This window comes from Aplysia californica, unplaced genomic scaffold, assembly GCF_000002075.1.
Source record: "Aplysia californica isolate F4 #8 unplaced genomic scaffold, AplCal3.0 scaffold00311, whole genome shotgun sequence".
NCBI lineage: Eukaryota > Metazoa > Mollusca > Gastropoda > Aplysiida > Aplysiidae > Aplysia > Aplysia californica.
The window spans coordinates 245,057-258,546 of record NW_004797581.1 but is presented as its reverse complement, the minus strand read 5'-3'; the positions used below and the strand labels follow the sequence as shown (position 1 = coordinate 258,546).

The window sequence follows — 13,490 nt, the reverse complement described above, 5'->3', positions numbered from 1 at the left end:
CACACACACACACACACACAAACACACACACATTCACACACACACACACACCCAAACATTCACTCACACACACACACACACACATGCACCCACTCGCACACATTCTCAGACATACACATACACATAATCTCTTGAATGGAACGAGCAGTGTTGTGGAATATATGATAGTATTCAAGACAACTTTTCATGATCGATATGATAATGCTCCTGTGCCTTCCTGCTCTCCTCAGGCCTTCTGAAGCTGATCATGATAGACAACACAGAGGGAATCCTGGAAGCAGCCAGAGTCTTTGGGAATCTCACAAGGCACAAGCAGATCAGGGATTTTCTCTCTCAAAATAAAGGTTTGTCTGGCAGCTTTGTTCCTTTTATGGAAAATCTGTCTAAGGTTCCTTATGGCTTAGGGTAATATGTTCACTAACAAGAATGTGTTTCTTCTGTAATTCTGAGTCATGTTACTTTGTGGTTATCTGGGTTGGTGGTGGGGGGGGGGGTGTTTTTGTTGGTTTGTTGTTTTGGTTTTTTTTGGGGGGGGAGTCCTGGGTCTCTTTTCTTTTGATGTATATTTTTGGGGGGGAGTCCGGGTCTCTTTTCTTTTGATGTATATTTTTGGGGGGTTTCAATTTGTGCTCAAATTCAATGTATAAGACAACAGAGAAGATAAATAAAGGCAAATATTGGAAATATTGCCAGGCACCAACTGAATGTGAATATGATCATGACTAGTAATATTTGTGAATTATTTTGTTTCATGCATTTTCATTTAATTTAATTTTTTTTTGGGGGGAGGGGGGGGGGAGGCAAAGAATGATCACTCTTTCATTGGTACTGTTTCTTTAAATTTGGACCTGGGCTTCAATTATTTATTTCTTCTATCTGATATCTTGGGGTTGTGGTAGAATATCTCTTGCGAATTGTGTTTCTTTCCTGTTCCTCTTATAACAGCTCCCCCACCCCCACCCAACACACACACACACTCTCATTCTTTCGCTGTTCTCTTATGACCTAATTGTGTTACAAGTGCCGTAGAACTCGTACTAAAAAAATACACACACAGTGTTCTTTTCAGATGACCTGACGGCCAGTGTTTCCACAGTCCTTTCAATGATTACTACTCACAACTTTTATTACATGCTTCTTTGTAGCTTTGACGTAGATGACCTGACATCCAATGTGTTTCCACAGTGGATGCAATGATGATCACCTTGCTGGACTCTGGTAACCGTGAAATTGTCTACATAGCCTGCGGTGTGCTAATAAACTTCATGCTGGATGAAGACAAGAGGTCCATTTTGAAGAAAGAGGGAGGAATCCAAAAGTAAGCTTAAACTTGGCTTTTTTTTTTTTTTTTGTTAATGTAGATTAGCCTTGTAATTTTCTCAGGTGGATAGTGAAGTTAATCGTTTCATATCATATCCTTATATTTTCTTTTCTCGTCTCCATCTCTTTACCATATTGACCTTTTATCTTGTTCATGTTGGGTACATCTGGTTGAAGTTTATCTTGTTAGAAGCCTAATGTAGTCTCTCTTTGTTCTTAGGTGGGTGGTTGACGGGTGCTCTTGTATGGTTTGATCCTTTTTGTTCCTATCAAACATCTTTCATCCTTATCTCTCCTTCTTTTTGTTGGTTGCTACTCTTTTGTGACACTTCTATTCCTCTGCACTTATATGACTAACTTGTGTAACAAGTGCTGTAAAACTCTTACTAAAACAAAAATGTGTTTGAGTAGAGGTTCGCTGTGCTTCTGTCACTTATAGGGTGGTTTAGTGTCTAAATAAATCTGCCATTAATTGAAAGCCAATATGAATGACAGGGCTTGAACTCCTAACAGACTCTAATGCTATTTTTCCCCCCAAAGGAACTGAATTGGAAAACTGGAAAAAGAAAGCCAATGAGAGGAGTTTAGAAAAGGCTTCGATTAGAAGGAAAATTGGATCCACCTTTTTTGCCTTTACACTTTAGTCATTGGAGGCCAGAGTGATATGTGAACTAACTTTCACAACTTGTCAATATGAGTGGGACTGCTTTTTGATATATGGGCTCAAGGTGTGTTTTTGAGGAAGATGTGATTCCCTCGTCCAAAAAGTGAGTTGTACAATGATGCTTTCTTGTCTCAAATGATTAATCTTGTTATTTTGCAATAGTTCCATTCCTTTATAAAGCGTACTTCCCAGTACAGATTGTCAAAATTGTATATCGTTCTTTTATTTTCTCTCTAGACTTACAGACGTCCTCCGTGACTTTGGTCGTGAGGACTGGCAGCTGAGTGGCTGTGTGTGCAAGGTGCTGGTCAACTACAGCTCAAGGATACACTCCAGCTCCAACAGCTTTGGGAATGAAGAGTCAGCAGAGCTGTCAGAGTTGTTGGCCGAGTATTTAGGTGAGTTGTGCTTACAATTTTTTATGTTCTTCCACATTCCCGTGAGTCATGGAAAATCACAAAAGAAGGTTGCATAAATGCCTCAACACAAGAAATTCATATTATGTATTTGGACGAAGACCTATTTAACATGTACACGCATACACACATTCACTGAGGGACTTTTACACTGTAAAGAATAATATGTAAATACACAGACACACGTCGCATCAAGGATTTCCAAATGAAAAAAGACAAATACGACATGATCATGGATAGAAAGTGAGTGGATCGAAAGAAAAATAATAAATATTTGTATACGTATGGTCATTTCCTGTGTACTAGTCGCATGCGTGCGTGTGTGTGTGTGTGTGTGTGTGTGTGTGTGTGTGTGTGTGTGTGTGTGTGAGGGGGAAGAAGGGTCTTTGCTGGAAATGTATGTTTTCAATCCAGCAACAGCTGGGCTCTTATCAAGTGTCCAATGTAAATTTCTTGTGTTGAGGCTTTAAGCAAAATTTTTCATGATTTGCTCAAATTACTGGCCTCTAGTAGCCAGAGTAGTTTTTAAAAATTGACATAATTTTATAGTAAGAATTGTTGATGAGGTAGTGCACTCTTCTAATGCTCTTATGGTAGCGGTAATGAATGATAGCTATTTTGTCTGTAGCATAAGATCCCGCACTAAAACAAATTTGATAGTCTCTACTGTCTCCTTTTTTTTTTAACAGTTGGCTACAGGTAGAGAAGATGCCCCAGAACAGAGTAAGGCGGAGAGCCGTTCTTGGCAGCCTTTGCCCAAAACCAGGGGGAAAGAGGCCAATGATGATGATGATAATGATACAGATTTTCTTTAGCTTGGTGAAATAAAAGTGGCTTTTATTTTTGTTCTCTTCAGACAAGGACTGTGCCCTGAGCCAAGCTTTGGCATCCGCTGCCGACGAAGAAATGCGTGAGTACATAGAGGATACTTGGCAAGAAGAGTTCTGTCCCGTGGGCTCTCAACTGCTGAAGAGAATTGAATCGTATTCCTCTCCTCTTGAGCCACTGGAGGCCCCGTCCTGACCTCCGTAGCTCTTTGGATAATGGATCTCTCTCGGTGTGTTGGGATTGAAAGTGTTTAATTATTGAGGTGAACGAAAATTTGCGTAAGGACAAGTTTGTGACAGTATTATTTTAACTTTTTTTTTCTGATTTACCGCTGGATGAATGCTTTTCTTAAAGTGATGATTGCTTTTCTGGAAGCAGTTGTTTAAGATTCGTTAATCATTCTCTCTGTCTGTCTTTCTTTCCCTTTCTTTATTTTCACACACCCACATACACACATGTGCTTGATCTGTCATACAACAACACACACAAGCACACATGTACGCTCCCACACAGATGCATTGATGGACACATTACATCTCTTTTTTCTTGGAATGACTGCCCCTCCCCCCATCAATTTGACAATGTTGATCAATGATATTTGTTCCTAATACCCTACATCGCACTCAAGATTTGTTTTTTTCTCCCATTGACAAAGCCTAATTTGTTTGCATGTTCCCTTAAACATTGCTGCTGACTGATTTTGTAAAATGCCTTGAGAGACTTTTTTTTTCTTCAAATTTCCAGCAGGTGAGGCTGCATGAAATAGAAAAAAAAAATAATTTCACACATGTTTTATTTAATGTGAAATGCAAATGGAACTCTTGAGATATAGTGTTATAGAACAAGATCTGCCAGTGTAAAAGTATTTCATCTGTGCTTGTTGATGAGGTAGTGCTTGATGAGAGCCCAGCTGTTGCTGGATTGAAAACATACATTTCCAGCACTCCACATGTATAGATTGTTGTGATTGTGCTTTCATCCATAAATAAAGTTTTTCTGAAATGATTGTACACTGACAGCATCTGCATAGTTTTTAAAGTGCAATTCATTCTGAGGCGCCCTCCACGTACTCTTCACTTTTTCATTGTTTTTGTGAATTTGTTATGTGTCAAATGCAGATCTTTTATTGTGAATAACGATTTGTCAAAATATGGAAAGTAGAATAGTTGTAATAATGAATAATGAGTAGCATTTGTATAGCGCATATGCTCTTTACAGTGTATACCAATGTATATAAGTATATTATTACAAGAATATCCATCTTGGATGAATTGGGGGGAGGGGGGGGTACAGTGGAAACCACAGATAATTGAAATCTTGAAGGTTTTGTTTAAAAAAAACACCCTTAATTTCCCATTTTGGAAACTGTCAAATTTTGTATTGTAGAAATGTGTTTCAACGTCTGTTATGTACCTATGTCTTGTACATGTTTACCTCCTTTCACTAATAGAAAGCAGAACATGTGTAAACTTTCCTTAACTCATTCACTACCACGAGCCATGTTTCACATGCGAGCTGTGTTTCCACTTCTGGCTTCAATACCGCACCTAGTTTTGTAATAATCAAATCTGCAATCTTCGGCTGAAGAACGATCGTTTTTAGCAGCATGTTGAGATGGGTAATTTTTTCGCTAATATATAACACATGTGGCTAATATTGAAAATTGAACTTTAAAAATCTTTAATTTGTCCGGCAGTAGGCAGAATCAGAAAGTAGGTCACTGATAGGTGAGGAAACCCCTGTGGTAGTGAGAGAGTTAAGAACAGTATTTTTCCTCTCATAGCCAAAAAGGGACTTTATTTAGTACAAGTAAGGTGTATTGGGTGCAGTAGACAGTATACTGCCTCATTTTGAAATAGTCGAACCTGTTCATTAGTCTTGATGTGACAGATACGAAATAGTAGATCCCCTCACTCTCTAATAAATGTGAAATTGAGATTGCAGAGCAGAATTCAATATACCTTGGTACCTTTTGTATTGGCTGAATTGCGGTGCAAAATTTGATTCTGTGTTGCTTTGAAAAGAATGATACTTTCAGATTGGAATGTATTAGTTTTGAGACATTTTTATTTTCCTGAGATGTTTTATCCTGTCTCTAACATGAGTTGAATTCTGTTATAAGAGAGAATAAGAATATTTTTTTAAAGCAGAGGCTCTATTTGCGTGGCTCAATTTTGATAAGTTTTCTGACCTGTATTTAAAATATGATATTTTAAGCCTTTTTTTTATTTTTTATTTACCAGGTTTCAATATATGATTTTTCCTCACAAAAGTGTCGTGTTTTCTCAAAGAATTAATGACGCCTTTTCATGTTACAGAGTGTTTTATGTTGTGTTACAGGCTCTGTCTGGGTTGTTTTTTTTTGGGGGGGGGGGTTTTTTGTAAGGTTTTTTTTATGATTTTGGTCAACTCACACAGATGGTGAGTGGCCTTTGTGATAGGATTCATTCTTCATGTTTATTTTTTGTCCGTCAGGATACACATCGTTCAACATTTTAACACAGGCATTAGCGTTGTAATAGTTTGCCCTTCAACATCACACACATGAGATACATACGAGTTCGATATACATCGCCTGTACCACCGAGTCAGTCCAAGTTGGCCCTGGCTGATGGAGTTGAAGCAGCCTGCCCTTACTTTATATGATCAATCTGTTTTTCTGTTATCAGCACTGATATGTTGATGTAATAATTTGCTCTCAACTAGCCAAATAATACCAGGCAAAATTACTCAAAAACTTGCAAATTTGGTCTGGTGTGAAAATAATGAACAAATGGCTACTCAGAAAGTTGCCACATGCCAGATTTTCAGCAACTCAACCACTTTTTGAGATCGGTTTAGGCAAACTTCGGATCAGGGCCACTTGGACTTCGCAAAAAGCAGCAAAATGTTGCACCTTTTAAAACTGGTGATAAACCTCAAGGTATCTTCTTTTTTTAACAAAAAAGCAAACAAAATATAAACTGCGTTATTATGATAAAGGGATAAGAATTAGTCTAATTTAGCAAATAATTTTTTCTTTAAATTATGCTGTGAGTGTTAGTCTTGGCTCTAATATATTGACAAATGCAACCACTTTCACAAAAATTTATTACATTTTTTGTTTGAAGATTCACCAAATTTTGTCAAGGTCGTACAAAACTCAATGAAGGGCCAGGTTTGGCCCACAGGCCTTAGTTTTCCCTTCTTTGGTTTCGATCAATCTAATGTTGTCAAACCATTTCACATTCATTCACTTAATTGCACTTTGTCGGTAGCCTGATCTTTTTAGGCATCATCTTTTCTAAATTTTCCTCAAGACCTGACTTAGTATCCCTTTAATGATTCTGTATTCTTCTAATGAACTTTGCACTTTGTTGTGCCTGAGGTAGATATGTGTTGTAACTAGTGACATTTGGAGGATGGCTGCCTGTTTTCTAAATTTTGTTTGGGGGGAGGGGAGGGGGGGAGTGCATCCTCTTTTGTTCCGTTACATTTTGTTTGTTCAGTCCCATCATCAATGTGTTGAGATGTCTGTTTTAGTGTACAGACAGAGTTGGCGTTGCCGAAGCGACGAGTAAGCGTTTATGACGCTTCTTTTTGATGACAACAAATTTCATTTACAAAAGGAGTGTGAGGCCCAGTAGCGAGGACACATTTTTAAAATGTTCCGCGAGTGCACTGCAAGCTGCACTAATATTGCAGGCGTCCGTCATCAAATTGCTGCTAGATGTAGGTCTAGTGTGTGTAGAGTGTAGTTTGTCTGCTCATTTTAATTACGTCGTTTGAAATGGACACAGAAGCATTGATTCATGCGGTTGAGAAAAAGAAAATGCCTTTATGACAAGGGTGATGAACACTACAGCAACAGAAACTTGATAAATGTTGATAGCTTCATTCTGATGTAACAGATGCATCTGTCCTCATCTGTTAGTATTTTGTCCATTATGTGGTGGTACTTTCCACATTTTGTCTTTGATTTATTCTATGCACCCAGTATCAACGCTGGGCTCGTTTCCATTTATTTAACCATGATAACAACTATTGAAAATCACATTCTTCATCCATTGTTCTTCTAGATCTGTGGGTGTTTAGAGGGTACTCTGGTGTGGTTTGCTCTTTCTTTCCTATGAAACATCTATCGTCTTTATCTCCCCTCCTTCTTTTCTGTGTTTGTTACTCCCTTGTAACACCTCTAATCTTCCGCACTTGGGTGACCTTTTTGTGTTGCAAGTGCCGTAAAACTCTTACGAAACAAAAAAGTTCTAGATCTACTGACGAGTTTTAATGACTGAAAGATGCTCCCACTCCGTTCGCACCAGGGATCCTGGGAGCATCGCGTAATCAAATCATCAAAAAGATGAAATGCGCTGAAAAATCCAGCAAGGTACGTCCACTCTGTCTCTACCCTTAACCTCCAACAGTGTTAATGGTATGTCTTGGAATGCTTTATTAAATTATATCCTTATCGTTTGTTTGTTCTTCATTCATCCTCATGGCTCATCTGTTTTGCTCATAAATATATGCCTGTGTCGGTAACCATAGTCAATCAGGATGGTCAGTCATAGCTATGTGATATTCACTGTGATATGATATCTTTCTTTCTGTCTCTTGTACATAGAACAGATTGGAGTGCCTGTGTAAGGTTGACGACATTCCACTGTAGCTCTTATGTGGGAAGGGTGGATGACTCCCGTCTCCGTGATCTTTGTCAATACTTTGTAGGGTATAATCTGTCCAGGTTGTATTGTGAACAGGTATCTGAATTTAATATTTTAATATCACCTTTTGTTAAAAACTCCTTATGTCCGGCAAGCTGCTCGCGGTCAGAGCCACTATGCTGGTGAGTTGTGGCAGCGGCTCAGGCACATTCCTTTATGAAGACTTTGACATCAAATTTATTTTCAGCAATTGCCGAAAACAGGTCTTTTTTACCTGGAGTTCATTCATTAGAGGAAGAACTATCAAAATAGGTTCACTTGTTTTGATTTAATGACCAATTTAGTGATGTATGTGTCACTTTAAAATTTCGTTCCAAAAGAGGGCCCCGGCATAGGGGGTTTAGCCTCCTCGGAGACAAGTTAAAGTCGTAACGGAGAGAAATGTGGTCACTAGTTGTATTAGGACTTTGGGCTGTTTGACTATGAATTTTTTAAATTTTGGGCTTTTGTTTGTAAAAGTTTTCAACTCTGCGTTGCTCTGTATCTGTAGATATGTCTTTACTAAAAAATTTGTTAATAGAATTAATTACTGGTCCTGGCACTGACGCCCTCTACTGTCTGATGAAAGGGGCCTCAGGAGTCTATATGTCTGTTACCATTCAATCACCAGCGAGCTTCATGGTTTTGAGTGGACATTTGACCCATGGCAGTTCCTACTGTTTAGTTCCTGGGAGACAGGAAGCCTGTATATTGGGCAGCGGTGGTTGTATGTCAAACCTTAAGGTGACATCTTCAGCACCTGTAGAAAGAAAGGTTTTCAAGTATTCCTGACTTTTAGTGAAATATGGCAAGGAGGGAGCCCTGGAGAGGTAACAACAGAAAAGTGGTAATAGGAAAATAACAGTTTTTGTGTTGTGGTTTCAAGAAGAGGATTGCTCTTTTCTTTTTGTTACTGTATATATATATGTAGGTGAGAAGCTGACATTTGCAATAACTTACGAGATGTGCAAACTCTGAAATAATATTGTTTTACTGAAGCATCTGTGATAGTTGCTGTTTCAGTTCTGTAAAATTTTTACAACAGAGGGTAAACTAAATCTGTAAAAAAGAATAATAATAATTTATGCTACAGTTACCAATCGTTTGTGGTGAATGAGGTGGTGAAGTTTTGATGGTTCTTTGAACCTCCGGGTTTACCAGATGTAATCTTTTAACGAAGACCTCACAACTTCATTATACTATTAATGAATGTGCCAGGTTCATGACAAGTCAAATGCCTCTCCGTCCATTAAGTCAAGTATTTTCTTTTCTAGTTTTTATGTATATGTGTGTGCTGTCGGACACTTTTGTCATAATTTTTTATTTTCCCATCCATTATTGGTCTACGGTTTTACTTCAGGAGTCATCAGGTGCTTTACATTTGTGGTATTTTTACCTTGTGGGTTTTTTTTTTCTGTCTTGCAAATGGTTGCAGATGTATGCAGTGTAGGTTTTGTTGTGTAGTGAGTTTAGATTTCTGTCCTGCACTGTAATTTTGGTGGGGGGGGGTTTTAACTTTAAAGATTCAGTAGTTTCCTCTCTCCAACAAAAATCTGAACTGTTTATTTTTTTTATGAACATTGGAGAAAAGCTTGAAAGACGGACAAGTGGAGTAATTTAGATATATTTCAGCCGTAGGCATCTAGTTTGTGTTCAGTCTTTGAATGCAATGTCCCAACACAAAAAACATGAATGTTTTACATACAAAGGGGAGTTGTACCCCGTGCTCATGTGTAATGGCTGTCTGTGTTTACCCCAGGTGTACTGGTGGGTTTGGGTGCTCTGAAAAGTTTTTCAAGGTCTGGCATGTTGTGTGCACAGAGAAGCATCTTGTCTTGCCATCTTCTTAATCTTCTGAGTTTTATGTAAATTGAGAGAGGGTATGCTCGTGAAAATTCCTTTATTGTAGTAAAGCATCTGCAAAGAATGTTTAGAATAAAATATTTTATGAGACATAATTCCCAGAGCCCTTGTTAAACAGTTTTTTGAAAACTGGATTTTAATCTTTTTTATTACCAATGTTATTCTTTAAAGGTGTGTGAAGATATAATAGATGTATGAGAAATGCAATGTTTTTATTTTACTCAGATGCTTTGCATATTAGCTTTTTGATAGAATGATTCAAGTTCTATTTCTCTTGGTCAAAGTTGTCTTCACATACTTGATTAGAGTGCCATTTTTAGGTGGCAGAACAAAAAATAAAATGTAAAACTTTCAGATTAACTGTGAAGAGAATAAAGTTGACGATTTCCTTCATGGAACATACATTTGTACTACTGAAACTTGTCACTATTTATATTTGTATGGCTCTCAGAAACACAAGATAAGAAAGGTGTAAAGATCTGTAGCTGTAAGACAATGGATAAAAGTTTTTGTTAATCTTTCGTCCAAGAGATGTAGTTTAGTTGTGTGTAAGTATTTTTGAAAAGATGAGTTTCTGTGTGCTGTAATTCTACTCAAGGATTGACATGCAGTAGTGAAACCTTTACTTCCGTACATAGATGCATACTTTTATTAGTTAACATATCTTTAAAAACTTTTATATCAGATTATCACATAATGTTTACACAAAAAAGTGAAATTATTTCCAGTATTATGAAGTTATCTACTAGTATTATCCTTAGTGTTAAATTAAGTTGCCACACGTCCATTTTCATAACCTTCATTTTGTACAAATATCGCTTGGAATTTATTTTATCGTTGGTCGTCCAACCTTGTGTATTTTTTTCTCCTGGATTTTTAGTCCCACAAATTTACATATTGAGCGTGGCTTTGCTGTTTATGTGACTGTTTACTTACCTCATTTACCAAACTTGACTACAGGTTTGATGTTGGGAAGGGCAGTCTTTCTCCATGTCTGAGAATCTTGATACATGAATTGAGTCGTTACTTCATTGGGTCCTTTGTTTTGTGCCTGTATTTGTAAGTGATACAAGTAAGGTTTGTTCACCTCATAAACTTAATCTTTATAACTGTAAATAAGTTGAGTGACTTCAAATTCTATGGCTTATCGAGTGGAAATTTTGCAATTGGTCCTTGTTCTGGAATATTTTTTTTTAAAGCTTGCAAGTTGAAAGTAGAACAGTTTGTGTGAACTGAATGAAAATGAATAAGTCGAGGCCACCTGTGTATTTTACGAAGTGTCTACATGTTGAAATGTTTCGCACAAGTTATCCAGGATAGTGGATCGGTCAAATCAAATCGGTGTACATGTTCTCAGACATTCCCCAGACCTTTAGATGCTGTTTCATTAACAAAAATGTTGCAACTGTTGTAAGAGCCTTTTCCTGCTGAACATAAAGACATTCCAAATAATGCTTATGGTTTGTGTTCATATTATGTTTTGCGACTGTCCAAACAAGTCACATATCATTACACATGTACCTTGTCGATGAGTTTATCCCTATGCTTACTGCCTGCAGCTCAGGAGTCCGTCCCCCCTAAAAAAAAAACAACAACTAAGGATTGTCACAAAAGGGCTTATTTGTGTCGCATTAGAGTCATAAAAGCAAGGATTAGGCTAAGGAGTGGGGCACCATTTCAGGTCTTAACTGATTCAGCCCGCAGATAATTTTGAGTCTGGACGCAAATAACGTGTGACCGCTTTAATAAACTTCTGACCGATTTGATAAAACCCTATGTGTGGGATATATAGAAATGATCAGAATTTTTTTGAAATATTTAATGACACTAGAAAAACGGGTTGAAATGTAAGCGGTCAGAGGAAAAAAAAAAAGATGAAAGTGATGCGAAGAAAGGGAGCAATAGATGAGAACCACTCTTCTGCGTCAAAACGCAGGAGACAGTCAGCCGCTGTGAGCTGAATCAGTTATAAATATCCCCTTCTCGACTTAAAACTCCGCCATACGTTACGTTTCAAAATGGCGTACGGATGAGTCTTACACTGTGCAATCAATATGTATTTTTTTCTATTCTTTTTTGGTGTCAGAAAATACACAAGAGTCCAGAGATTCTGGATGTAAGTGTTTTTTGTCAGTCGGTTGTGTTTCCTGGCAGTTGCCTTTTTGACATGAAATCTGAATTTTGTACTTAACTGTCTGAATCAAAAACTAAAAAATATCTTGTTTTTTCACAACGTAGTCTCAAAAAATTGATAAAAAGGACATCATAAATAAATATAGTACCCCGTTTGGTAAAAGCTGTGTATTTTTCAGTATCTCTGTGATGTGTGTCTTGCTTGGGCTCTTGAAGTTCATGTTGGTCTCCTGTAGTAGTCCAGTAGTCTGTGGTACTGTTTGTTACACTCTTTTGCAGTCCAGTTACGTCTCCATGGGCATGTTGCACCTGATTATATGACCCAGGGGTTATCGGCACAGATTGTAAAGTTTTGTATAATTGATTCCTATTCTCTTGCATTTTCAAGTCGCTTCATTTTCCAGATCCTTTGTCATTGTTGATTATGACATCACGCTCATCATGCAATTTGCAATTCCTTGTGCACGGTACAATCCACAGATCTGTTAAAGATTTTTTTATCTTCAGATATCTATAATTATAAATGATGAATGATGTGAACGTTACTCGCAATGCGCAGTACTACATGTTGAATGAAAGCCAAGTGCGATGTTAGTACATAGACACAATGAGGCAATAGAGAGTTTGCTTGCATTTCCAATGATGTCTATACAATATGTTTATGATATGTGATTTTTCCCATAGGCAAATTATTATCAGCCTGTGGCTTTTTGACTTTATTTGTTGAATAAATGAGAACAAAAATGAAAGATGATTTCCAGTGAATATTATCATTGTTTTCTTAGCCTTCTTATGAAGGTATTGTGGTTGTGTGAAATATTTATTCAACCTAGAAATTTCCATTTTCATTTCATTAGTTAAATCATCATTGAATTCCATTCCTTTGGGACTTTGTAAATTATTTAGAAAATGTTGGTCTAAATTTGATTGAAATGGGATGGTGAGGCAGGCTTTAGGAGGGAGGGGGAGAGGAGAGAACTTAGAACTTTAAAAAAAAAAAACCCATCTTAATCAACTTTATGAGCCTGTCCACATGCCTCACCTTTGCCTTTACCGTTCCGTTGTTTGAACGCGGGTGTTGGCATGAGGTGTTAAAAAATAGAAAAGATCTCTCAGTAGGCTACCTGTAGGGAGCTTACGTGCAAGACGGCAGAGGCGACCATGGCTCAAAGGGTTATTTTGGTTTTCTGTTTTATTCATATTGAGGGTTTTGCAGGTTACCAATTATTGCATTGAAGGGGATTTTTTCCTGCTTTGTAGATATTTTTATTTCTGGCCTGCCATAATGTGCTTGTTTTCCTCCTCTCTGCTTGCCGTCCATGTGGTAGAATACCAGTGTCCTATATATATGTACACTTTAATGAAGGAGAGCAAATAAAACAAATGTTTCTACCATTTGCTTTGTCGGGTTTTTTATGTAATGTTTTAATATTAATTGTTTGTAGCTATTTTGTTTTTATTGGTTTTCGATGCTTTTTTGGTGTTGTTTTGTTTTGTTTTAATGATGCTGAAAGGATGTGGTTTTGTTGATAAAGAATGCTTCGCTTTTTGTTGATGATGATGATGATGATGATGATGATGATGATG

At 37.4% G+C, this 13,490-nt stretch overlaps 1 protein-coding gene across 2 annotated transcripts in view; it reads left to right on the top strand.

The window, feature by feature from the left end:
• The window catches only part of LOC101851964 (armadillo repeat-containing protein 2), a 23,702-nt gene extending 16,301 nt beyond the window's left edge, over positions 1-7,401 (top strand). For both annotated transcript variants that reach the window (XM_005102064.3, XM_005102063.3), the window contains exons 16-19: positions 231-344; positions 1,186-1,318; positions 2,222-2,382; positions 3,257-7,401. In XM_005102064.3, the coding sequence (XP_005102121.1) occupies positions 231-344; positions 1,186-1,318; positions 2,222-2,382; positions 3,257-3,423 (575 nt within the window). In that variant the 3' untranslated portion in view covers positions 3,424-7,401. The remainder of the gene's footprint in view (positions 1-230; positions 345-1,185; positions 1,319-2,221; positions 2,383-3,256) is intronic.
• The last annotated feature ends 6,089 nt before the right edge of the window (positions 7,402-13,490 follow it).